This window comes from Spinacia oleracea, chromosome 4 (assembly GCF_020520425.1).
Source record: "Spinacia oleracea cultivar Varoflay chromosome 4, BTI_SOV_V1, whole genome shotgun sequence".
Lineage (NCBI taxonomy): Eukaryota > Viridiplantae > Streptophyta > Magnoliopsida > Caryophyllales > Amaranthaceae > Spinacia > Spinacia oleracea.
Window position 1 is genome coordinate 68,006,984 of NC_079490.1, and position 24,699 is coordinate 68,031,682.

The window sequence follows — 24,699 nt, forward strand, 5'->3', positions numbered from 1 at the left end:
TATTTCTTTCTTAACCAGGTTCACTTAATCTGTTATAATCTAGTAAAATGCTTATGTTATTGCTGTTCCTGATTATGTTATTAATGTAGAATATGTATGTTATTTAGATTATAATACATGTTAACATGCATGTTATTTTACGATTCATGCTTAACATGTGTTATTCTAGTAAAATGTGTGTGTTATTTCTGTTACAATGGATGCTATTTATTTTGAAATGTATGTTATTTAGTTTTTCACTACATGTAATTTAACGGCTTATGTTATTTCATATTTTTTTTGTTACTATAGATATATGACTTGATATTTACATATTTGTAGATCAGTTCGAAAGAAAGTGGCAGAAATGAAGTAGATGTGAAAATTTCAAATGCGGAGGCTGCAGAGAAAAGAATGAGAAGGAAACTTGAAGCCTTGGTCCTGTTGTTGAGGAACCAAAAGTTACTGGTGAAAAACCTAGGAAGAGTGATGTACAACTTAACCAAAATCTGAACCAAAAAAAGCAACCAAGATAAGAAAGATAGAAGGATATATAGGGGGCCGGTTCTCATGAGAACTCCTCTTATAATGAGAACCCCTCTTTTAATGACAACTTTCATCCGCAACCCTTGGATTTTGATTGACGGCCAAGATTTATGATAATTAAAACCTATTAAAACTGAAAAAAAGTTATAAAAATATAAAACCACAACTTATAGTATCTTTCTCTCTCCTCTCGATTCATTACCCTCCTCCTTCCCTTGAATCCCTTCCAATCTCCCTGCAAATTGTAAATATTCAAACACCATGGAGTGTGACCTCAACAACGGAAACATTAGTTACGTCTGAAAGTGTAGATGATTATTAAGCCAATTTAAGTTTTTTTTGTTCTTTTCGCGAGACTCCTCATATCCATGAATCGATGATAACAAGGAATTGGTGATGATGAATTGCTTCTCCTTCCCTCCTTGTTTAGTTAACTAAACCAGCCTTGTGATTCATGAAATAAGTATGCCTCTCTACTTCAACTTATATAATTTTTTCTTTCAAATTCTAGGTTTTTAGGTCTTATTCCATAACTGGTTACTTGAGTACTAAAAGTCTCAAGTTTATTGAGTTTTCTCTCATTCAATTTGTTCTTTATTGTTTAATTTTAGATTGAGCTATTTTAGAAATTTTGATTTATTAAGTCGAAAAAATATGAAAGTGTAGTGATTTTTTTCCAATAATATTGCTTGTAAATTTAATGTTGGTGCAAAATTTTGTTATTTATTCCATCAGGTACTGCAAAAATGTTGATTGGAAAGGATGAATGATTATTTACATAAGGTAATTTAATGTTTGAAGTCAAACTATTAATTGTCCTATTTGGGATAGGTAATGATAATTAGCATACTTAGTGTATGCGTTGTTGATTTGGTGTTGTACCTATTGAAAGAAAACTTTTGTTTATACGGGTTGCTTTAGCAAACTCTTATCATGTTTGGTTTCAATGATCAATTTGTCTGATTTTGGGAGTCTGGTATTGGAATTAGTATGATAGAAGAGTTCAGTTGAAAACTAATAATTTGTGATGGACGAACACTATAGTCTTGTTCTTGCTTGATTTTAATAATCTGTAGTTGGAGCTGTGTTATAACCTATTAGCTCAAGTGGTAGAGCACTATGAAAATGATGCATAGGACGTGGGTTCGATTCCTAAATAGGTTGTCTTTAAACGTTATAGTATACGTGTATGCCATTTTAAGAGCTATTCCTAAGATGGCAATACCTTATTCAATTTAGTATTACTTGTTTTATAGTAGTAGATACGCAACACTAATACTGCAGTTACAACTTTAGAAGGGATTGATTAATCAGTTGGCAGTAAATTATGAAATGTTGTTGTACTTTGTATTCCCAAATTTCAATCATAACAAAGCTCAAACTATCAAGAAAGTTAACAATGTTGAGTTAAATCTACAACTGCAACTCAGTAGTTCAACACTAAAAATCTGAATCAGAGAGGAACTTTGATCATTCAATTGTTTGTTGTATTCTTGCTCAAAACTGGATCACAAATTGATTTTCCAGAGTGTTTATAAGAAATGAACTATCTCAAAACTGGTATGATTACTGATGTCAAAAGTGAACTTCTGAATGCGCTTTACTGTCAACCTTCCAATAACCAGATTTCACAGCTTGGTAGATCTGCAGGCCATATACTAATTGCTTGTGTTAGTGTTTCCTCCTCGTGAATCATGATTGGTATGATTGATTTAGCAATTAGTATCCCGTGAATTGATCTGAACCAGAATACAATTCCCATATTGACATCATTATTAATGATGTTTAGTTTGATCCAATAGTCACATTATCTAACCTTGCAACAAGTAGCAAATTTTTATAAAACTGTCTTCTGCATTAGCCAATATTTAGACTTCTTAAGTACATCAACTGCTCACAAGACACAATTGAGTTTGATACCAAACTGTGACCTTAAAAAGATGATACATAATACATACTTCAGCTTATTGCTCTAACAAGTACTCAAGCAACGAAAACCAACACAAAATTCTCCTTATTATCCAATGAAAAAGACAACAACAGATGGTAGAAAATAAACGGCTGCATCAACACCACATCAAAAGCAGCACCATCACCACCACATCAACATCAGCAATACCACCACCATCACCAGCAGCAGCAGCTAGAGCCAAAATTGTAACCACATACAACATCACAGCAACAAAACACCCTAGGAAACAAAGACATTAGTAAGACAAAACAAAAAATAAATTTAAATTACACATCAATACCTAGTATTTAAAAAACATAACCATCATCATTTCAATGACACATAAGGAATCCCATTTTGAAGACACATGTCCAAACTTTATTAATCTTTCTATTTAATCTTTGTCATAAAAAAATAATGATCATTCATTATTTCACTTTATTGTCATTAGTTTTCATGTAGTATACTATTAATCCCCGTCGATCTCTTTAATTTATTAGAACTAAATTTAAAGCCCGTGCGACGTACGGGTTATATTCATTTTTTTTAATGAGAGTGATTGTTTGTATAATCAATGAGTATATGACAGTTTTAACGGGTCTTTATTTATCTATTTCAAAATTTCAAAATTTATCTCTTATTATCTTTAACGGGACTTTATTTATCTATTTTTATTCTTCTCTTATTATCTTATACTGAGTTTTATTTATCTTTTAAAAAAATTAAAAATGTATATATTATTATCTTTTACCAGGTCTTTATTTATCTATTTTTATTTTTCTCTTATTATCTTTTACTGAGTTTTATTTTTTTTTTTTACTTTCTAGCAAATTTTATATTTTGTTATCTTTTACCGGGTCTTTGTTTATCTATTTTTATCTTTCTCTTATTATCTTTACTGAGTTTTATTTATCTTTCTTTTATTATCTTTTACCGGATCTTTATTTATCTATTTTTATTTTTCTCTTATTATCTTTTACTGAGTTTTATTTATCTTTATCTCTTATTATCTTTTATCGGGTCTTTATTTATCTATTTTTATTTTTTAATAAATCTAAAATAATATTATTGTTTGATGACAAGGAAATCCTACGTCATCAAACAATAATATTATTTTAGATTTATTAAAAAAATATATATTAGATTATACTCCCTCCGTCCTATATTATACTCCCGTTGACTAAAAACACGGGTCTTAAGAAATATGAAATATAGTACACGAAAAATTGGAATATAATACATTGATAATTGATTTGTATGAGAAAGTGGAATATACTCCCTCCGTCCCATAATATAGTGCCTGTTTGACCAAAATCACGGTTATTAAGGTAAAGGATAACATTGATAATAAAAACAATAATTATTTGTACTTTCAAGATAAAGTACATGTTAGTTGGCTTTTATGGAGAGAGAAATTAGAGATTAAAGGTGTGTACATAATAAAAAGGCCTAAAAAAGACAAAAATCAAGCACATGGGTTGAATAAAAATCAAAAAGTGTTATGAAAATAGAGGAGAGGGAGAGAGGGGAAGAGAGAAACAAGCAGTTATAACCTTATTCCCATCAAATATAATATATACATATACATGTATTATATAGGATAAGGATGTCAGACTTATAATGGACATCCACAATACAATATATTTATAACACTCCCCCTTGGATGTCCATTATCTAAAATAATACAATGACTCTGAAATGTACATGAGATGATGCCTCATTAAAAACCTTTATAGGAAAACCCTGTGGGATAAAAACCTAGTGAAGGAAAAGAGTACAACACTCATCATAATACACTTGGGATGTTGCCTCGTTAAAAACCTTACCAGGAAAACCCAATGGGACAAAACCATGGTTAAGGGAAAAAGAGTGCAACGCGTATTTTCTCCCCCTGATGAATACATCACTTGAGATCTTCAAGTTCAATGAATATAATATTGTTGATAACTTTTCAAATGTATCAACATGTAGCTCCTTGAAATTTGATTCTCCACCATTTGACTTGAATTTTCAAATCTTCACTTGTATGCACTAGGTGAAAATTTATATCACCAAACTTTTGAAAATAATACCTGAAATAAATATATATTCTTGCATATAATATTACAAAATGTATCCTAGCTTTCATATTGGACATATGTAAACCTTCTTCTGGAGGTCATAAGTAGTAGTAATCATCAATGTTGATCAAAATTTCTCTAGTCATACTTTCATGACAATATATGATAAATAATAATATCACTATCCAACTTAGGGTATAATGTAATTTATGGTTCTTCTGGACCATAAAATAAAACTCAATGTAAGGACATTACAGACTCTTATCTTACAATTTTGAATCAACTCATATTTGTACACGAATTCTTCCGTGAATAAACTAATATGTATATTTCATAATTCTGAGGTACTCAAACTACTGGTTGAGACAACAGTTCAAAAACACTCTTCAAGAGTTTAGATAATATTTGATCAATGTTATGACATTCATATGTAAAAATTAAAGGGCTAGATGTTTAAGAACATCATGTATAAGTTCTTCAGGAAATTTTCTTATTTGCATGATTCATAACATGTTATTAAATCAACATTATATATACTTCTTTCGCAACTATTCGCCCATTGGAGTAAGAAATTCCTCTTATAAATTTCCACAATGTTGCAAATCCAGCTTACCATTCTTTGGATGCATATTTATATACGACATCATAATAGTTTTGAAACATGTAATATGAAATTATAACTGGATAATTCTACATCATACCATGATAAAATATAAAACAAACTAAATTTATGATGAATGATGCAATTTCCTATTAACTACACATGTATATGAATGCAAGACTCAAATGCAAAACACTGTACAGTGTGGATATTTCAAATCCATAACTTGTTGGACTTCAGGTCCATGAGCTCATTTGATCATTATAATGATGTCTACATCGAAATAGACATAAATTTACAATCCCCTATTCAATCCATTATTTCTCGCATATGCATTATATTTCGGTTCCATCATATACCGGTATCATCAAAATTCTTCAACATATACTTTGCATGCTATTCATCAATGATATCTGAATAATTATTCAATAGGTATCATTCGTCTTTTCACACGGGCCATCTATTATAGTTCAGATATCTATACCGCTTCAAGGGTATTTCATACACTATATATTAGTGTTTTCTTTATTTTCAATAATATCATCAACTGCATTATCTTGCCCTTTCATATAAATAAATCTATAATTTATCATTATGTTGGAACCGTATATATAATCTATACTTCAGGTGTATATATTTCTCAACACTTACTTTATGTAACATCGAGCACTATTACTATCATATACCTTTATGTCTCTTAACATAATTAAGTCATAGATATTTATGTCCAAACATACTTCGAGGACATAAAGTTGGCATGTACACTTACTCATATGGGGATCAATTTATTATCTTTCAATTTTGCCAACTTATTCTTGCTCGTCTCTCCTTAAGTTGGGAAAATATTTTCAATATGTTATGGGGCATAAATTCTTTCACCAACTAATAATACATTTTCAAACGTGTATTTTAATAAATATTTCATACTTTCGTTCTCTTCTGGAGATTAACATTGATCATGGGGAGTAGATGCACTATGCAGTTGTTTTTTTTTTTTTTTTCAAATATTTTCTCATTTCGTGCTGACATATGATTGCCCCTATCAAGAGATTTTATGATACTTAAATCAATCACAAAACACTTGTAAATTTCTTGGTGATCTTCAAGTCACTTACTATCATTTTGGTGAAATTCAGGTCACTTACTATCATGGTGAACTTCAAGTCACCTATCATATCATTATACAAGTTTTCAAAGTATTTAATATCTCTTGTATTTATTTTCTCAATCGAGTCATTATAAAAATTTGATTGAAATACAACTCAACCTCATCATTATGTCCTGCCTTTGAATATATACAACATATGAGGGAATGTCAACACATAAATTTTTATTTGAAAAGAATTTTCAAATTCTCATGACTGGTTTTCCTAATCCCGGATGGCCTGAATTATCACATCGTACGTATATAATATCATATTCAAATATTTCATTGGATAACTGTTGGTTATCTTTTCAAAGTGATCACCGTAATTATAAAATACTATACTTAACATATTTTGATATGATATAACGACACAAACTGGTGTCTCATTAGACACGTAAAAAATTGACTTGCTTGCTGCCATCTTGGTCTATCTGTTCAAGATATAGTAACCTGGAACTTTAGACAAACCTTTTCCCTTCAGAATGCACAATATATGTCAGCATGGAATGCCTTCACATTGAAACATTTTGCACGAACAGCGTGCCATATGACTGAGAGAGTTATATACAACCTCAGGCATCTTCCGATTTTTTCGAGCATGATTAGATATTGTTATAACTAGTCCCTCTTTTGTCTCTTTCTTGCCCTCAACTTCACAATCCATACAAGCAAGCCACAACTGCTCTTGAAACTTGTAAAAGTTAGTGAAAGTGTAGACTGGACTTGCATGTCTCTCCCAATCCCTATTTGTTTTTAGTTCATGAATTAAAGAAAAGTTATCATTGTCAGACATTGATTGAGTATTAATGTCTATGTGATTCTACAGTAATCTCAAATCGCATCCTGAACTCCACTGGACTCAAATGCGGATCTGTGAAACTACAAAAGAAACTACTTTCACTTTCAGACCTCGACGTTGCCCGTAATACAACTCCTAAGAAAACATCTCTGAAATAAGCCGGTATCCACAAGTTCCAAATTGAAAACATCTGAGAAAGCCAATCATTATTTTGTAACTCAAATTCACTAATAACTGATTTCCAAGATGGTTCAAATTCCTCCTTTATCTCTGAAATATACACACAAGACTTAAATTGGTTCATAAAAACGTCATTACTACTCAAAGAGCTTCCCACCTTTTTTGAAAGTTTACTCATTATATATATTCAATATGCAAAACCTATGAGTAGACGTGTAAAAAAAATTGATGGCTACTTCCATTATAGGATCTTAATCAGTGATGATGCAAACAAGTTTATGACCCTCCATTGCATCTAAGAACTTTTCACATAACCATGAAAAAGATTCAGCTTTCTCATCCCCAAAAATGCTGCTCCAAATGTAATACAAAGTTTGTGATTATCAAGACCAGTAAATGGAGCACAAATCATCTTATATCTGTCAGTGAAGGAAATAATGCCCTTGGTCCGAGTATGCATTCAATGCCAAGTCTAATAAATGCGGTTCAATATTAATTAACAAGTTAATAAATTTAGTGAGATCAAGTGAACTGAATGCCTAGCTAGAGGCCGCTTCAGTTCAAGTGGAATTAATAATATTAATCCACAACTTACTCTTGACTGAACCCGTAATGTCACACAAATAGTACGTGAACGGATCAAGTATTTAAGTGAATATGTTATTCATTAAGTACTCCATTTATGAACATTTTGAAACGACGGATCTCGGTTCCAGTGGGAGCAGAAATCGTCAAAAGGCATAATAAAGAATACTCCAGAAATGATGATATTGCCGGAAACGGACATATAGTTCATGACGGAAATATAAACATTATCCAAGCCGTAGATGTTGCCGGAAACGGAAACATGGCTCGTATCAGAAAATATTATCGGAAATAGAAATATTGCCGGAATCGGAAATATTGCTGGAAACAGAAATATTATGGGAATCGAAAATATTGTCGGAAAAGTAAATTATTTCCGGAATCGGAAATATTAACGGAAACGTAAGTATTTGTTCAAAACGGAAATGAATTTCGGAATCGGAAAACAAATCGGAAGCTCGGCGAGCGACATGCCGGCAAGCGAGTCGGCCCATCGCTCGACAAGCAAAGGCAGACCATGGGCCGCGCCTTGCGAGCAAGGCCGCAGCCATGAGGCCGCGCCAAGCTACGAGCAAGGCAGCACCCCATGGGCCGCGCCAAGCTGCAAGCAAGGTAGAAGCTCATGGGCCGCGCCAAGCATGCGGAAAGGCAACAGCACATGGGATGCGCCCAACTTGCGTGCAGCAGCTAAGAGGCCTGCGAGGCATGGGCCGCATCGCCGTAGGCCAAGGCAGCTCGGGCAATCCACGTGGGCCCTTGTGGCTGCGTGGGGTTGTTCGTCTTGGGCTCCAAGAAATATCCGATTAGTTAAATTCCTAGTTTTACTAGAATTAAAATAATTAAGAGTTTAATTATAGTTGCAATTCTAATTGAATAAGAATTTCATTCCTATTAGGTTTAGTAATTCTATTCATAGTAAAACTCAAATTCCTTATTTCATACACTATAAATATAGGGCTAGAGTCTCATAGTTATACACATCAATTGAATTGAAAATTCATATTCTTTATTTCCCATTGTGTTCAAGGGAGAACATAATACAAGCCTGCCCGAATACATAAAACCTTAAGTAAGATCTTAGTTGATTGAACCTAAGGCGGATCCGAACGTGCTGTGGATTTTCTACGGAGGAGCAACATTTGGGGCTCTACAGACTTGTTCTTGTTCGGTTCGGGAGCAGCTAGGGAAGGCACGCATCACATTGTATGTCACCTAAATTTTGCTAATTGACTATGTGTCAATTAATTTGGATTCTGGCTTTATGGTTATTCCACATGAATTATATTGTTGTATAATTCATAACCTAACAGTGGTATCACGAGCCTCTAATTTATTCCATAATCAATTATAGTTAACATGGATTAAATTTTATAAATTTGCAATGAATTAAAGGGGTGATTAATTTAGTGTATGTAATTAATTGCAAATTCGTGCGATTAGTGAATTATATGTTCGTAGGATTTTTCGGCAGTTTTTTCAATAACGGTCGAAATCTTATGTTTTTATAGTGAATTTCGCATGTAAATTACGTTTTAAAATTTTACAAAAATCATATATTTGATGCCAAACCCAGAATTCCCAAATTCGAAGCCTAATTATGACTTTTCGAAGGTTTTAGTTTTTTGAATGCAAAATTTTTAATTTTTATGATGTTAAATTAAATATTTGCGAATCTTGTATCATTGTATGTAAATCTTGAATCTATGATTGACCTACTTTATATGTTTAACAATTTTAAGGCCTAATCTTGTTAATTATACAACCTAATTTGTAATTTTAATTAATTTGTTGAATTTCAAATAATTTAGAATTTGTTTTGATCTTCATAAATAAATTGATAATTTAATTAGGATCCTATGATTAAAAACCACTATAAAATTTGTTAAAATTGTAAATTTTTAAAATTTTATGACCTAGAATTTAATCCTTAAAAATACATGTAATCGGAAATTAATTTGAATAATAAATTTTCGATTTTTTTTCTGCCTAAATTTAGTGAAATTAAAATCGATTAATAATTTGTCATTAAATTTAAATATAAAAGTTATTAATTTTTATAAATCGGTCACCAATCTTGCACGCACGAAGCAATGGAAGCTAAGTGTTACCCTTAAGGGGTGTTGCATATTGCGGGCATGCGACGACGAGCAAGGGAGCTCGTCGCCCATGCGCTACGAGGCAGCGATCACGCACAAGCATGCGCGAGAGGGCACGGGCCTGTGATGTGTGTGTTGTGCGGGTGATCGAGCAAGGCGGCGATGCATCGTAGCGCAAGGCAAGAGGCGAGGCATCAGCACAACGAGCAAGGGAGCTCGCGTGCCGTTGCGCCAAGCCCCCTGCCCAGCGCGCATCAACAAGCACAACAAGTGCTGGTGGGTTGCTTGCTGTGGTGCGTCACTCAACCAGCAACAAAGCAGGCCATGGGCGCTGCCTTGTGCACGCGGTTCATGGGCGTTGCGGCGTGGCGTGGGCTTCGGCCTACGGCCTTGCCTTGGCACTTTGGGCCGTCATTTGTTTATGTTTCGGTTGAAAACAATTTTAATTTAATTTAATTTCGTAATTAAATTTTTTCTCGGAATTTAATTTTGATTAATTTAATTATTATAAATTACTTTATACTAATTATTTTAATAAAATTAAAACCTTCATAAAATTTAATTAATTAATTTTAATCAATTGAAAATAATATTAAGGGATTTAAAAATTATATTTTTATATGAGCATTAAGTTTTAATTAAATTTGTACGTTTCCGGTTGGATTAGGAAATACAATTTTATGTTTAAAATTTGCAAAGCATGTAAATTCTTGGTTTTAGTGGGAGCTTTTAGTCACTAAACTCTTGATTAGGTCTACTTTCCTTTAAGGTTAAAAAAACTCGATTAGAACTAATAAGGTTGAATAATTTGTAGATTGTTGGAACCTTTGATTAGTTGCTGCAAATGTTTATGTGATGCATGATTTTTTCTATTAACTTTCTATGTGGGTCATTCATTGATAAATGAATGGGTGAATGATATATTGTAAATGTAATGTTTTGCAGGTTATGGAAAGTGACTAGTATGGCCCAAATAGGATAGAAAATATGGTCTGCGTACCATTAATTTGAATGTAAAATTGGTCTAATGCACCAAAGTTTTTATTTTAAATATGGTATGCGTACCATCAAATAGTTGTAATTAGTTTTAATTATGGCATATCCTATTTGAAGAAAATATAATGGCGCCTCCCATGGTGAAATTCAAGACGGAGTTTCCAATCCATTTTCAAAGACGGAGTTTGAAGTTGAAGCTTCAAGATGAAGTCGGGCCATACTAGATCACATTTAAATCTTATGCATGTTTTAAGTTATTTATTGCTTTAAATATGTCTTAATTATGCATGAGATTATGGGTTGATTATGTTGCATGATTAAGGATTTTAGTTCACTTAAAATCTAACCAACATAGCAAGAGCCTTAAGTTCCAAACTTTAAAAATTGAGTTAAAAGGTGTCATGCCAAAATAACACTTACTTGGATAACCATTGCGAGGTGTTACTTGTTGATTCTGAAGGGGTAAGGTACACAAATAATTGTGAGTACATGTTAGTTTTGGTGAAATTCGACGATATAAGTAAGGAGTCCTTTTATGTCGTGGAAAATGATTTAGGCCCTGTTTGGTTAGGAGCGGTTAGCTGTTAGCTGGTTTGACTAGCTGTTAGCGTTAGCTGTTTGCATTAGCTGATTTGATTAGTTGTTTGGTAAATACATAATGTGCTTAATTCTTCAATGATTTAAGGATCTTGGATTCATTTTATTCACACCTGTCGGAACACAAAACTCGAATAAAATGCTTAATAAATATTGAATTATGCATGAATGCTAAAATTTAAGTTTATTAAGCGAAACTGTGAATGGTTTTTTTTTTTTTTTTATTCTTTTCAATTGTAGTTTTAAATATGGAAAACAACAATTCATTCAACATCCGATCAATTCTCGAAAAGGAGAAGTTGAGCGGGAAAAACTTCCTTGACTGGAAAAGGAACTTGCAAATAGTTCTTATGCAGGAAAAAAGGGGTATGTCCTAGAAAAGGCGATAACCGAAGCCGCGAGCGAAGGGGTCACTCAAGCAGCCCTCAATCGTTGGATTGATGCCAACAAGGATGTGAAATGTCTAATGCTTACAACCATGAGTGCAGATCTACAGAAAAAATTCCTCAACTCAGATGCTTTCACATTCATCAATGAGTTAAAGAACATGTTCCAAGATCTAGATTCGAGACTCATAGGCAAATTCTTGACACCAAGATCAAGAAGGGAGAGCTCGTAAGGTCCACATGTTCTCAAGATGATTGGATTTATTGAGAATATAAGTCGGCTGGATCAGCAGTTCTCTCAAGAAATGGTTGTAGACACCATCCTCCATTCTCTTCATATAGGGTATGATCAGTTCAAGCTGAACTACAACATGAATAGTCTGGACAAAACGCTCACTGAGCTTCACAGTATGCTGAAGACTACTGAATAAACGCTCAAACGTGATAAGCAAGATCTGCTTATGGTGCTTGGGGGCAAGTTCAAGAAATCTAGCAAGAAGATGAATGCTACAAAAGGTGGCAAGAAAGCCAACCCAACTAAGAAAACTGGCGGCACCAAGTCTGAAAAGAAGAAGGTGAGCCAACCCACTTCTGAATCTGAATGCTTCTACTGTAAGAAGAAGGGGCATTGGAAGAGAGACTGCTTGAAGCTGAAGGAAGATCAGAAGAACGAAATTGTCGTTCCATCTTCAGGTATTTTCGTTATAGACTATATACTTGCAAATTCAACTTCTTGGGTATTAGATACAGGTTGTGGCTCACACTTATGTTCCAATTCACAGGGACTAAGAAGAAGTAGAAGGTTAAGCAAGGGTGAAGTCGACCTACGAATGGAAAATGGAGCAAGGATTGCTGCATTAGCTGTAGGAACTTATTATTTGCCGTTGCCCTCTGAGCTAGTTTTGGAACTGGAAGAGTGTTTTCATGTTCCAAGTCTTACTAAAAACATCATTTCTGTGTCTTGCTTAGATGCTAAGGGATTTATCTTTTTAATAAAAGACAATAGTTTCTCGTTTTATTTTAAAAAGATGTTTTATGGATCTGCTAGATTAGCCAATGGACTTTATGTGCTAGATCACGACAAACAAGTTTATAACAGAAATACCAAATAGGAAAAAAATAATGATTCAGATCTCACCTATCTGTGGCATTGTTGATTAGGCCATATTAACATGAAGCGCAATAGAAAGACTTCAAAATGAAGGAATTCTAGAACCATTTGACTTAGAGTTTTATGGTAAATGCGAATCATGATTACTTGGCAAAATGACAAAGCAACCTTTCCCTAAAGTTGGAGAAAGAGCAACTAATCTATTGGGTTTAATCCATATCGATGTATGTGGACCAATGAGTTCAAGTGCTAGAGGTGGTTTCAGCTACTTTATCACTTTCACTGATGACTTCAGTAGATATGGTTATGTCTACCTAATGAAGCATAAGTCTGAATCCTTTGACAAATTCAAGGAATTTCAGAGTGAAGTAGAGAATCAATTAGGCAAGAAGATTAAAGCACTGCGGTCTGATAGAGGCGGTGAATATCTGAGCTATGAATTTGATGACCATCTGAAAGAATGCGGAATCTTTTCAGAATTGAATCCTCCCCGAACATCTCAATGGAACGGTGTTTCAGAACGGAGGAACAGGACCTTGCTAGACATGGTTCGATCAATGATGGGTCAGGCCGAACTTCCAATAGAATTTTGGGGACATGCACTAAACATAGCTACACTCACACTAAATAGAGCTCCGTCTAAAGCTGTCGAAAAGACTCCATGTGAGTTATGGTTTGAAAAGACTCCAAATGTGTCTTTTTTTAAGATTTGGGGTTGTGAAGTATACGTCAAACGATTAATTTCAGACAAACTTGAATTAAAATCAGACAAATGTATCCTTGTGGGCTACCCAAAGGAAACAAAGGGGTATTACTTTTACAATACATCTGAGAACAAGGTGTTTCTTGCTCGAGATGGTATCTTTTTGGAAAGAGATCACATTTCCAAAATGACAAGTGGGAGAAAAGTAGACTTCGAAGAAATTCAAGTCGAACAACAAACTCTATAGAATGCTCAAGATGACATCCAGGTCGAAACTCAGAGATCTTTAGAAGTATCTGGTGAGAATCAAGAACCAACTAGAAATGTAACCCTGCGTAGATCGCAGAGATATAGGTCTCAACCGAAAAGATATATAGGTATTTTGACGAACGAGAGCTATGAAATTCTATTGCTAGAAAGCGATAAACCTGCGACTTACAAACAAGCTATGACGAGCCCTAGCTCCAAGCAATGGCAAGAAGCCATGCAATCTGAATTAGACTCCATGTCGGAAAACCAAGTTTGGGATATAGTTGATTTTCCAGATGGCTACCAAGCCATAGGAAGCAAATAGGTTTTCAAACTGAAAAAGGACAAGGATGCGAAATTATAAGTTTTCAAAGCTAGATTGGTTGCAAAAGGTTACAGGCAAGTTCACGGTGTGGATTACGATGAAACCTTTTCAACAGTTACAATGCTAAAGTCTATCCGGATAATGTTAGCAATCGCTGCATATTACGATTACGAAATATGGCAGATGGATGTCAAAACCGCTTTCTTAAACGTCGTTTTAAAGGAAACTGTGTTTATGACACAGCCTGAGGGTTTTGAAGATCCAAAGAATGCTAAAAAGGTATGCAAGCGTAAGAAATCCATTTACGGATTAAAGCAAGCATCTTGGAGCTGGAATATACGTTTTGATAAAGCAGTCAGTGACTTTGGTTTCATCAAGAACGCAGACGAATCTTGTGTATACAAGAAGGTCAGTGGGAGCAAAATTGCTTTTCTAGTATTATATGTCGATGACATATTACTTATCGGAAATGACATTCCTATGTTGATCTGTCAAGATTTGGCTTGGGAAATGTTTTTCGATGAAGGATCTATGAGAAGCACAGTACATACTGGGCATCAAGATCTACAGAGATAGATCTAATAAGACGATTGGACTTAGTCAAAAGACTTATATCAATAAGGTGCTTAAAAGGTTCAAGATGGCAGACTCCAAGCGAGGCTACCTACCCAAGTCTCATGGAATGACTCTAAGCAAGACTCAGTGCCCAAAGACGCTGGATGAGCGTAGACGAATGAATGGGATTCCATATGCATCATTGATTGGTCCAATAATGTATGCTATGATATCTACACGCCCGAATGTTGCGTACGCACTCAGTGCTACGAGAAGATACCAGTCAGGCCCTGGAGAGGCGCATTGGACTGCCGCAAAAAATATTCTGAAGTACTTGAAAAGGCACAAAGATGATTTCCTGGTCTATGGTGGAGATGATGAGTTAATTGTTAAAGGCTATACGGACGCAAGTTTCCAAACCGACAAAGATGATTTTATATCATAGTTTGGGTTTGTCTTCTGCCTCAACGGAGGTGCAGTAACCTGGAAAAGTGCTAAATAGAGCACCATTGCGGATTCTACAACTGAAGCGGAGTACATTGCTGCACATGAAGCAGCAAAGGAAGCTATTTGGCTAAGAAAGTTCATAGGTGAACTTGGTGTAGTCCCCTCCATTAAGGGACCAATAGCTCTATATTGTGACAATAACGGAGCTATTGCACAGGCAAAGGAGCCTAGACACCACCAAAGAGTCAAGCATGTACTTCGTAGATTTCACCTTCTACCAGAGTTCGTTGAAAGAAAAGAAGTCGAGATAAGAAAGATTGGAACTGATGACAACATCTCAGATCCATTAACTAAACCTCTGCCGCAACCTCGCACACTGCAGCTATGGGAATCAAGCATGGTAGAGAATGGCTTTGATGTCCTTAATAAATGTTTTAAAGTTTTAGAGTTTAATACTTTGTAAAAATTTTTGGTTAACCATTCATATAAATGAATATAATTCATTTTCCATTTAATTTTGTGGTTTATTAAATGATGAGTCCTTTCAATTTGACGATATATTCAAGATAGACTGTTAGGACCAGTCCTGTGACTAAGAAATGTCTATCAAGTGAACTTGAATGTCAAAAGTTGAATATGGTCCCTGGTAGGATGTTTTCTATAAAGATGGACGCATAGAAAATGCTAGACGACTAGAATGCAAGATTACTAGTAGTTATGTTTCTTGAATTATGTGGACATGGCAATGTCGCTATCATTTGCATAGGTACTTACTTGAGAAGATTAGTATCGGACAGACCTATGAAACTTTACTGTAAGAGATGAAAATTTGTCATAAGTAAATTTCATTACATTATTAGACACTAATCTGAAGGAAATAATGCCCTTGGTCCAAGTATGCATTCAATGCTAAGTCTAATAAATGCGGTTCAGTATTAATTAATTATGCAAGTTAATAATTTAGTGAGATCAAGTGAGCTAAATTCCTAGCTAGAGGCCGCTTCAGTTCAAGTGGAATTAATAATATTAATCCACATCTTACTCTTGACTGAAACCGTAGGGTCACACAAATAGTACGTGAACGGATCATGTATATAAGTGAATTAAATACTCAATTTATGGATATTCGGAATCCACGGATCTCGGTTCCAGTGGGAGCTGAAATCGTCAAAAGGAAAATTATGAATACTCCGGAAACGATGACATTGCTGAAAATGGAAATATGGATCGTAACGGAAATATAAATATTATCCAAGTCGTAGATGTTTCCTGAAACGGAAACATGGTACGTATCGAAAAATATTATTGGAAATGGAATTATTGCGGGAATCGGAAACATTGCGGGAAACGGAAATATTGCCGGAATCGAAATATTATCGGAATCGGAAATAAATTCCGGAAACGGAAAATTAAATATTTGTTCGAAACGAAAATAAATTCCGGAATCGGAAATATTAAATATTGTTCGAATCGGAAAAGAATTCCGGAATTGGAAAACGAATCGGAAGCGCGGCGTACGAAATAAACATCGGACAAGCTTGCTAGACGCAAGGCCCAGCACGAAGCTAGGCCCGCGCCTAATGAAGCCCGCGCTAGCGCAGCAAGCGAGCAGCAGCAGCCCGCCAAGCAAGCAGGCCCAACCGAGCACGAAGCAAGGCCAGGCCCAACGAGCAAGGCAAGGCAGGTTGGCAGCAGCGCCCAAGCAATGGGCTGCGTGACTGCCAGGGGCTGCTGGGCCGAGCCGCGCGCACAGCGCCCCTTCGTGGGCTGCGTGTGTGTGTGTGTGTTCGTGCAACGCTACGAATCCTTAAACGCTTAGGATTGTCCGATTAACTGTTTTCCTAAATCCACGAGAGTTAGTTGTTTGATTAAACACATAATTCAAAGGATTATTTTTAATAGAATTCTAATCGAATTAGTAAATTGAATCCTAGTGGAAATCTAAGTCCGATATTTCCTCCCTGTAAATAGGTGATACATAATCACAATTTATAACACATCAATCACAAGTATTCATATAGTTTAAGATTAAACTAGCTTAATAATTTCCCAATATAATTAAGTTCGAATAACATAAAACCTTAGACTATATTCTAGTTAATTGAATCTAAGGCGGATCCGAACCTGCCGTGGACTATCTACGGAGGGACTACACTTGGAGTCCTAAACTTGTTCTTGTTCGGTTCGGGAGCAGCTAGGGAAGGCACGCGTCACATGTATGTATCCTGAATTATGCTAATTGACTATGTGGCAATTAATTTGGATTCCTGTATTTATGGTTTTTCCGTATAAAATATATGTTTTATATTTGTCATAACCTAGCACTGGTATCACAAGCCTCTATTTAATTCCATAGTTAACATGGTTAAATTTTATAAATTTGCAATGAATTAAAGGCGTGATTAATTTCATTGATTGTAATTAATTTCAAATTCGTGTGATTATTTAATTATATGTTCGCAGGATTTTCGGCAGTTAAGTCAATAATGGACGGAATCGTATAATTTTATAGTGAATTTTGCATATAAACGACGTTTTAAAATTTTGACTAAAATCATAGATTTGATGTCAAACCCAGAATTCTCAAATTCGAAGCCTAACTATGACTTTTTGGAGGTTTTATTTTTTCGAACGCAAAATTTAAAATTTTTATGATGTTAAATTAAATATTTGCTAATCTTGTATGTAAATCTTGAATATATGATTGACCTACTGTATATGTTTAACAATTTTAATGCCTAAACTTGTTAATTATGCAACCTAATTTGTAATTGTAATTAATTTGTTGAAATTCGAATAATTTAGAATTTGATTTTATTTTCATAATTAATTAGCAATTTAATTAGTAACCTATAATTAAAAACCACCATAAAATTTGTTAAAATTGGAAAAGTTTTAAAATTTTATGACCTCGATTTGAATCCATGAAAATAAATATAATCGGAAATTAATTTGAATAATAAACTTTCGATTTTTCGCCTAAATTTATGAGTTATTAATTTGTCAATAAATTTAAATTATAAAAGTTTCAATTTTATGAAATTCGTTCACGATTCTTGCACGCATGAAGCAATGGACGCTAAGTGTTACCCTTAAGGGGTGTTGTATAGTGCAGGCATGCGACGACGAGCAAGGGAGCTCATCGCCCATGCGGTACGATGCAACGAGCAAGGCATGGCACATGCGCGTGGGGGGGGGGGGGGGCAGCCCTGATGGGCATGTGGGCGGAGAGGCGAGAAGCAAGATAGGGAGCAAACAAGGCTGCGCGCGCGGGCAGCGAGAGCTGGCTCGACCATCGAGCGCTGCCCCGCCCAGTGAGGTATGCCTCGCCACAACGAGGGAGCATGATGCGCGTTGGCGTGGCTTGTTGCGTCTACGCGTGGCTGCTCGTGTCTTGTGGTACGATCAATGCGAGTGGCAGCCCATGGGCGCTGCTGCATCGAGGCCTCGACGAGGCATGGGCGCAAGCCTATGGCCTTGTCTTGGCCCGATTGGTTCGTTTTAATTTTTCGGTTGAAAACGATTTTGATTAAATTTAAATTCGTAATTTAATTTTTTCTTGGAGTTTAATTTTGAATAATTTAATTATTATAACTTTATTTATACTAATTATTTTACTAAAATTAAAACCTTGATGAAATTTAAATTAATTAATTTAATCAACTGAAAATAAAATAAAAGATTTAAATAATATTTTATATGAGCTTTAAATTTTAATTAAATTTGTAAGTTCCGGTTGGACTAGGAAATACAATTTTATGTTTAAAATTCGTAAAGCATGTAAATTTCTTGGTTTTAGTGGGAGCTTTTTAGTCATAAACTCTTGATTAGGTCTACATTCCTTTAAGGTTAAAACAACTCGATTAGAATTAATAAGGATTGAAAAATTTGTAGATTATTGGAAGCCTTGATTAATTGCTGCAAATATTTATGTGATGCATAATATGTTCTACTAACCAGCTTTGAGGGCCATTCATTGATAAACGAATGGGTGAATGGTGTTTTGCAGGTTATGGAAAGTGACTAGTATGGCCCAAATAGGATAGAAAATATGGTCTGCGTACCATTAATTTGAATGTAAAATTGGTCTAATGCACCAAAGTTTTTTAATTTTAAATATGGTCTGCGTACCATCAAATAGTTGTAATTAGTTTCAATTATAGCTTATCCTATTTGAAGAAAATGGCGCCTCCCATGGTAAAATTCAAGACGGAGTTTCCAATCCATTTTCAGGACGGAGTTTGAAGTTGAAGCTTCAATATGAAGTCGGGACATACTAGATCACATTTATATCTTATGCATGCTTTAAGTTATTTATTGCTTTAAATATGTCTTAATTATGCATTAGATTGTGGCTTGATTATGTTGCATGATTAAGGATTTTAGTTCACTTAAAATCTAACCAACATAGTAAGAGCCTTAAGTTCCAAACTTTAAAAATTGAGTTAAAAGGTGCCATGCCAAAATAACACTTACTTGGATAACCTTTACATCAATCTTAGTAATGTTAGGTTATGATACATATGAATAAACATAAATCATGCAGAAAAACCATAAAGCCAGGAAACATATTATTTACACATAATCATTTAGCATAATTCAGATGCATACACTTTGTAGCGTGCCCTCCCTAGCTGCGCCCGAACCGAACAAGAACAAGTCTTTAGGACTCCAAATGTCGTCCCTCCGTAGATAGTCCACAACACGTCCGGATCCGCCTTAAGCTTGACCAACTAGAATCTCCCTTAAGGTTACTAGGATTTTCGGCTATTTGGGTTGCAAGTGTTTGGCTGATTTTTGCTTAAAAATCTTGTCTTTGAATACTTCAAAATCGTCTGTTAAATATGTGACCCTAGGCCTATATTTATAGAGTTTATGGAAAGGAATTATAATCCTACTAGGATATGGATTTATTAATTAGAATCTTATTAGAACTCTAAATAATAAATTTAATCTCTTAGGATTAGGATTTAATCAATGCACGAATCTATGTTACACTTTAAAGGGAACACCGTTTTCATGGTTGGGAATTTTCACTTGCTAAAAATGTCCTTTACTCAAATACATTTACGTAACTTTAACCTCCCTACATTCAGTTAGCTCACAAACAACAATATTCAAAAAAAAAAAAAAAAAAAAAAAAAATAAAATAAAATCAATACTTAAGAAAAAAATATGATAACTACCTACTAAAAATATGAGCAGTTTTTATATACTCCGTATCTTATATCTTACTAATCCTATAGTAGGCATATAATTTAGGGTATCTCTTCCTTATGTGTCAATGGTATTAAGCAAAATAACTACCCACTAATATAATTAAGAGAAAGCAACCCTATCAAATTTTACGGAGTACTCCTATTTAGAATCTATTGTTGATCAATTACACTACCCATTTCATTGTCTACCTTTCTCCCTCCATCTTTGGAGTAGTACATTACCGTATTTAAGACGGAAGTAGTAGTACTAATCGAGTCTCTATTATTTATTTTTATCATGTTTCAAAAGACAAGATATGCACCATTTATGTATTTGTTTCCGACCGTAAGAAGATTAAATGTCAAATGACGGTTGGTTCGACTTTTGGATGTTCAAGTATTGAAACAAGGAAAGAAGCTATGGAAGTTCATTTTAGTCGACACCAATGTAAGCAAACAATTCAATTCCAACTTCTTTTTATCCAGAAAATAAAATGTACATTCATGAATAACACTTGATTTTTTATATATATGCATGAATCCAGGGAGAAGCAATTCAATGCATTATTTTTCCCAAAGATGTGGACTCCTTCATTGGTCGGCTACAAGAAGGTTTAGTATACATTATCGAAGGAGTGAGTGTTATTCCCGCGGATGAAATATTTAAAACGGTGCCCCATCAATATCAACTGCAGATAACCAAAGAAACAGAATTTATCGTATCCGACGAAGATAACGACGATTATCCAACAACTTATTATAATCTCGTGGGATTGCATGCAATTCAAGATTATAATAAATATAAAGAACGATTAATAGGTATTTTTTCTAAATTTACAATTTCTAATTAACAACCTACAAATTTACGATTGATAAAAATACATGGTTTCCTTTGCAGATGTTATGGGAATTCTTGTATATGTGGGAAATGTGATTCCTCTGGAAAATAATTGGTTCCTAAAACAAGATATTATTATTCTTGATCAAAGGTAATATTTTTATGTTAAGTTTTCATAAAAATGGAGAAATGTAAAAAGTTATAGAGTACGAAGTTACATATTCAAGCTTATAAATAATTCAAATACTCGGTACATTAGTTAACAATTTTCTATTGTTTAACATTGTAGTTGCATAGCAATAAGAATGACAATTTGGGATACCTTCATATTGGAAATCGGCAAGCAACTTCTACAAAAAAAAGACCACATTGTGGTCTTGCTAGCATGTGGCTGGCAAGTGAAGAACTTCAATGGTATGAATTTTTTTTAATATTTCTTTGCTATACGAACATAATTTATATGAGAGATTAATAATGATTAACATATATGTCAGGTTTATTTCTATCAACTGAGAGATTTAGTCGATTGTACATGACACACAAAGATGCGACTACTATTAACTTAGTGCAATGGTATGATGTTTTTCGTAATTCTATATTTTTTTTATCAACTACTACTATCAACTAATTTATATATTAAATTATGTGATATGTTTATTTATAGGTATGCTAATGATAACTTTGCTCAAAGGAAGTCAAAGTCCATTTGTAACAGTACTTTGTCGATACATCATACACTTTTGACATCAAATGCTCATCGTACCACCATCAAGAAGTTTGGTACCATAAGGACAGTAAGAATACTTCATTGAAACATGCATTTTTTCACAAATTATAATCCTTCTCTCTCACTTAAAGCATACACAATTCGTTAAAATTTTAGATTTGTATTTTATTAATAGATATTTATGTAGTTTTATTTGCTAACAAAACTTATTTGGAATATAGTGTCATTTATATTTTTAATTTCTTTATTTATTTATGTGATATAGGTGATCATGTACCGGGTGTTGGTAGAATTAGTTGATATTGATGTTAAAAGTTTTTATTGGTTCGATGCTTGCTCCGTATGCAATAATGAGCTCACTTATACCGGTCATAATACGGTGTGTTATGGTTGTCGTAGGCAAAACATACAAATTACAGAGGGGTAATGGAAACTATTCATTATTCATTTTATATGTACATTTTTCTTATATCATACAATGACCGAGCTTAATCATTTGAAACATTTACCTCTTATAAGTGTGTCAATGAGGATCAAGATCAAATATTCAACTGGCTCTATGCGACTCATACTATTTACCAAGCATGTTGAGTTCCTCTTACAATCTTCTGCATCACATTTGGGCTCCGTTTGGTAGGGCGTAAAACGTTTTCATGGAAAACGATTTTCCCATTTTCAATCATTTTACGTTGTTTGGTAGGGTAAGGGATGAAAAATAATTTTCCATGACTCCCTCAAATGTGGAAAACTCTTTTCCATTTGAAATGGAGGGAAACCACTTTTCCTTCATTCCTCCTTACCTCCCTCTCCTTTCTTCCCCTCAATATTCACCATCTTCTCCCATTTTCCTTTAAGTTACCAAACAAAGGAAAACTAGTTTGAAGTTTTGTTTTCCCTTGAAAAATGTTTTCCATGGAAAATCATTTTACATTGAAAACGTTTTACACTCTACCAAACGAAGCCTTGAGGGAAATATTTGACCAGGTCTAAAACTTCCCTAATTTCATGAATTTTAATGATTTAATTATTCATACATATTAATTTCTTACATTAGTGTTCCTCTTTTATACTTCGTGTAGGTTAATGGGAAAGATGTTCTATTACGCAAATGTCGGTCATATTTATCTAATTCCTATGTTTTCATTTTAAAAAACCCGCCCCGTGCATTTTTGAAACTTCCAGACTACAAAGTCACGTATGTTATATATGCTGATTGGGCGGAAGAATGTGCTCATCTCCTAAAAAAGTAGGTACTATGTGGATTACAAATTGATCGTTACGCACGTACCTGTTCTATATCATATTTTTTTTTTTTTTTTTATAAGGAAAGAAAACCAAGGCGGACTACCTGACACCATCCTTTCGAATGGGTGAATTACGAGGACTCCGAACTAGTAAAACACTTCTTGTAGAACAAAACGTACAATGAAACTACGCTCTAACCTCGAACTACCCCAGCCCCAGTTCCAAGTAAACTTGGTGAATAGGCTTCAAAGATAAACGATTAGCCGAACGATATATGATTACGCTCCATCCTCCGAAAGACTACAAACCCGAAGCCCGACACTACATTTACACTATAGAAAAAATGCTAAATCTAAACTATAAACTGAAGCTACACTAACCCACTATACCATAGAAAAAAATTAAGCTAATTCTATCCTATAATCAACTTAAAAAAAAACAGCATGTACAAATCAAACAAAACCAGTATTAGAAGAAAATTAAAAATAACTTTACAACTACATTTACAATTATTACAAACTTTCTTTATTGTGAGTATAGGTGCATCCATCGGAGGTGTCGGCACCGACCATGTCGAGGGAGGTTGCAATGACGACGATCTGAGAAAATCATCACCTCTGGATACAAGAGGGCTTTGAAGAAGACAAATACGGCATGGAAGAACTTGGAGAAATTCAGATCTACATGTCTGGTTTAGATCTGGATCCCTTTTGTTCGACCAAGATATTTCGTGGGCTAAAGTTTTTTTTTCTGGGATGAAATCTTTATCGAGATAACAATCTTAGGCTAAAGCCGACTGAGGCACCAAAGATCACCGGACTGAAAAAGAGGCGAGGTTGGCTACAACCTTTACCGAAAAGCAATAAACTTTGACCATAAATGATCTAAGATATTTCCCAATAAAAATTTAATCGAAAAATGTAGAGCCATTGTCACTAAAGTTCTTGAAAGAGGACTAAAGGAATGGATCTTAACCTCATATTCATCATAGCTGAGAGATTGCTCTAAGCATAATACTAGATTTGAGTGTTTTGGAGGATGGCGGCTGTGAAAATTTAGCTAGGGTTTTGTGTTTTCTAACAAAGGCCTTAGGTTTTCTAGAGAAAAGGCAGAGCCTCTCTCTCTAAAAAAACCGCCGTGGGATTTTGTATATGGCTATATGGGTCGTACCTGTTCTATATCATCATTTCTTGATCTTAGACATTATTTTGTTAATAACATTCTCTTTACACTACTAATACAAAATTTATAACTTGCGAGCAGAATTTGTAGAATCAAATTGGATCAATGAGCATCAAGATCATCATGTTCTTTTCTATTTATCAGTTGTTCCATTTTAGGGCACATGTATATATTTAATATTACAATTTAATGTTAT

At 34.2% G+C, this 24,699-nt stretch overlaps 1 protein-coding gene and 1 long non-coding RNA gene across 2 annotated transcripts; both read left to right on the forward strand.

Annotated features, from left to right (window-relative positions):
- The first annotated feature begins 581 nt into the window (after positions 1–581).
- LOC110805329 (uncharacterized) lies at positions 582–1,496 on the forward strand. Its single transcript, XR_002537985.2, has 2 exons — positions 582–988; positions 1,261–1,496. It is a non-coding gene; the product is annotated as an uncharacterized lncRNA (long non-coding RNA).
- Positions 1,497–20,877: 19,381 nt separating this feature from the next.
- LOC110781018 (replication protein A 70 kDa DNA-binding subunit C) lies at positions 20,878–22,819 on the forward strand. The gene is made up of 6 exons (XM_056841820.1): positions 20,878–20,937; positions 21,057–21,330; positions 21,410–21,500; positions 21,639–21,763; positions 21,844–21,922; positions 22,014–22,819. The coding sequence occupies exons 1-6, from the start codon at positions 20,878–20,880 to the stop codon at positions 22,159–22,161; spliced, it is 777 nt and encodes a 258-aa protein (XP_056697798.1). The 3' UTR covers positions 22,162–22,819.
- Positions 22,820–24,699: the final 1,880 nt, after the last annotated feature.

Coding starts and splice junctions, on each gene's coding strand:
- LOC110781018 (XM_056841820.1), top strand. CDS start 20,878: ATGACGGTTGGTTCGACTTTTGGATGTTCAAGTATTGAAACAAGGAAA. Junction 21,501..21,638: donor ATTATTATTCTTGATCAAAG/GTAATATTTTTA, acceptor TTAACATTGTAG/TTGCATAGCAATAAGAATGA. Junction 21,764..21,843: donor GCAAGTGAAGAACTTCAATG/GTATGAATTTTT, acceptor CATATATGTCAG/GTTTATTTCTATCAACTGAG.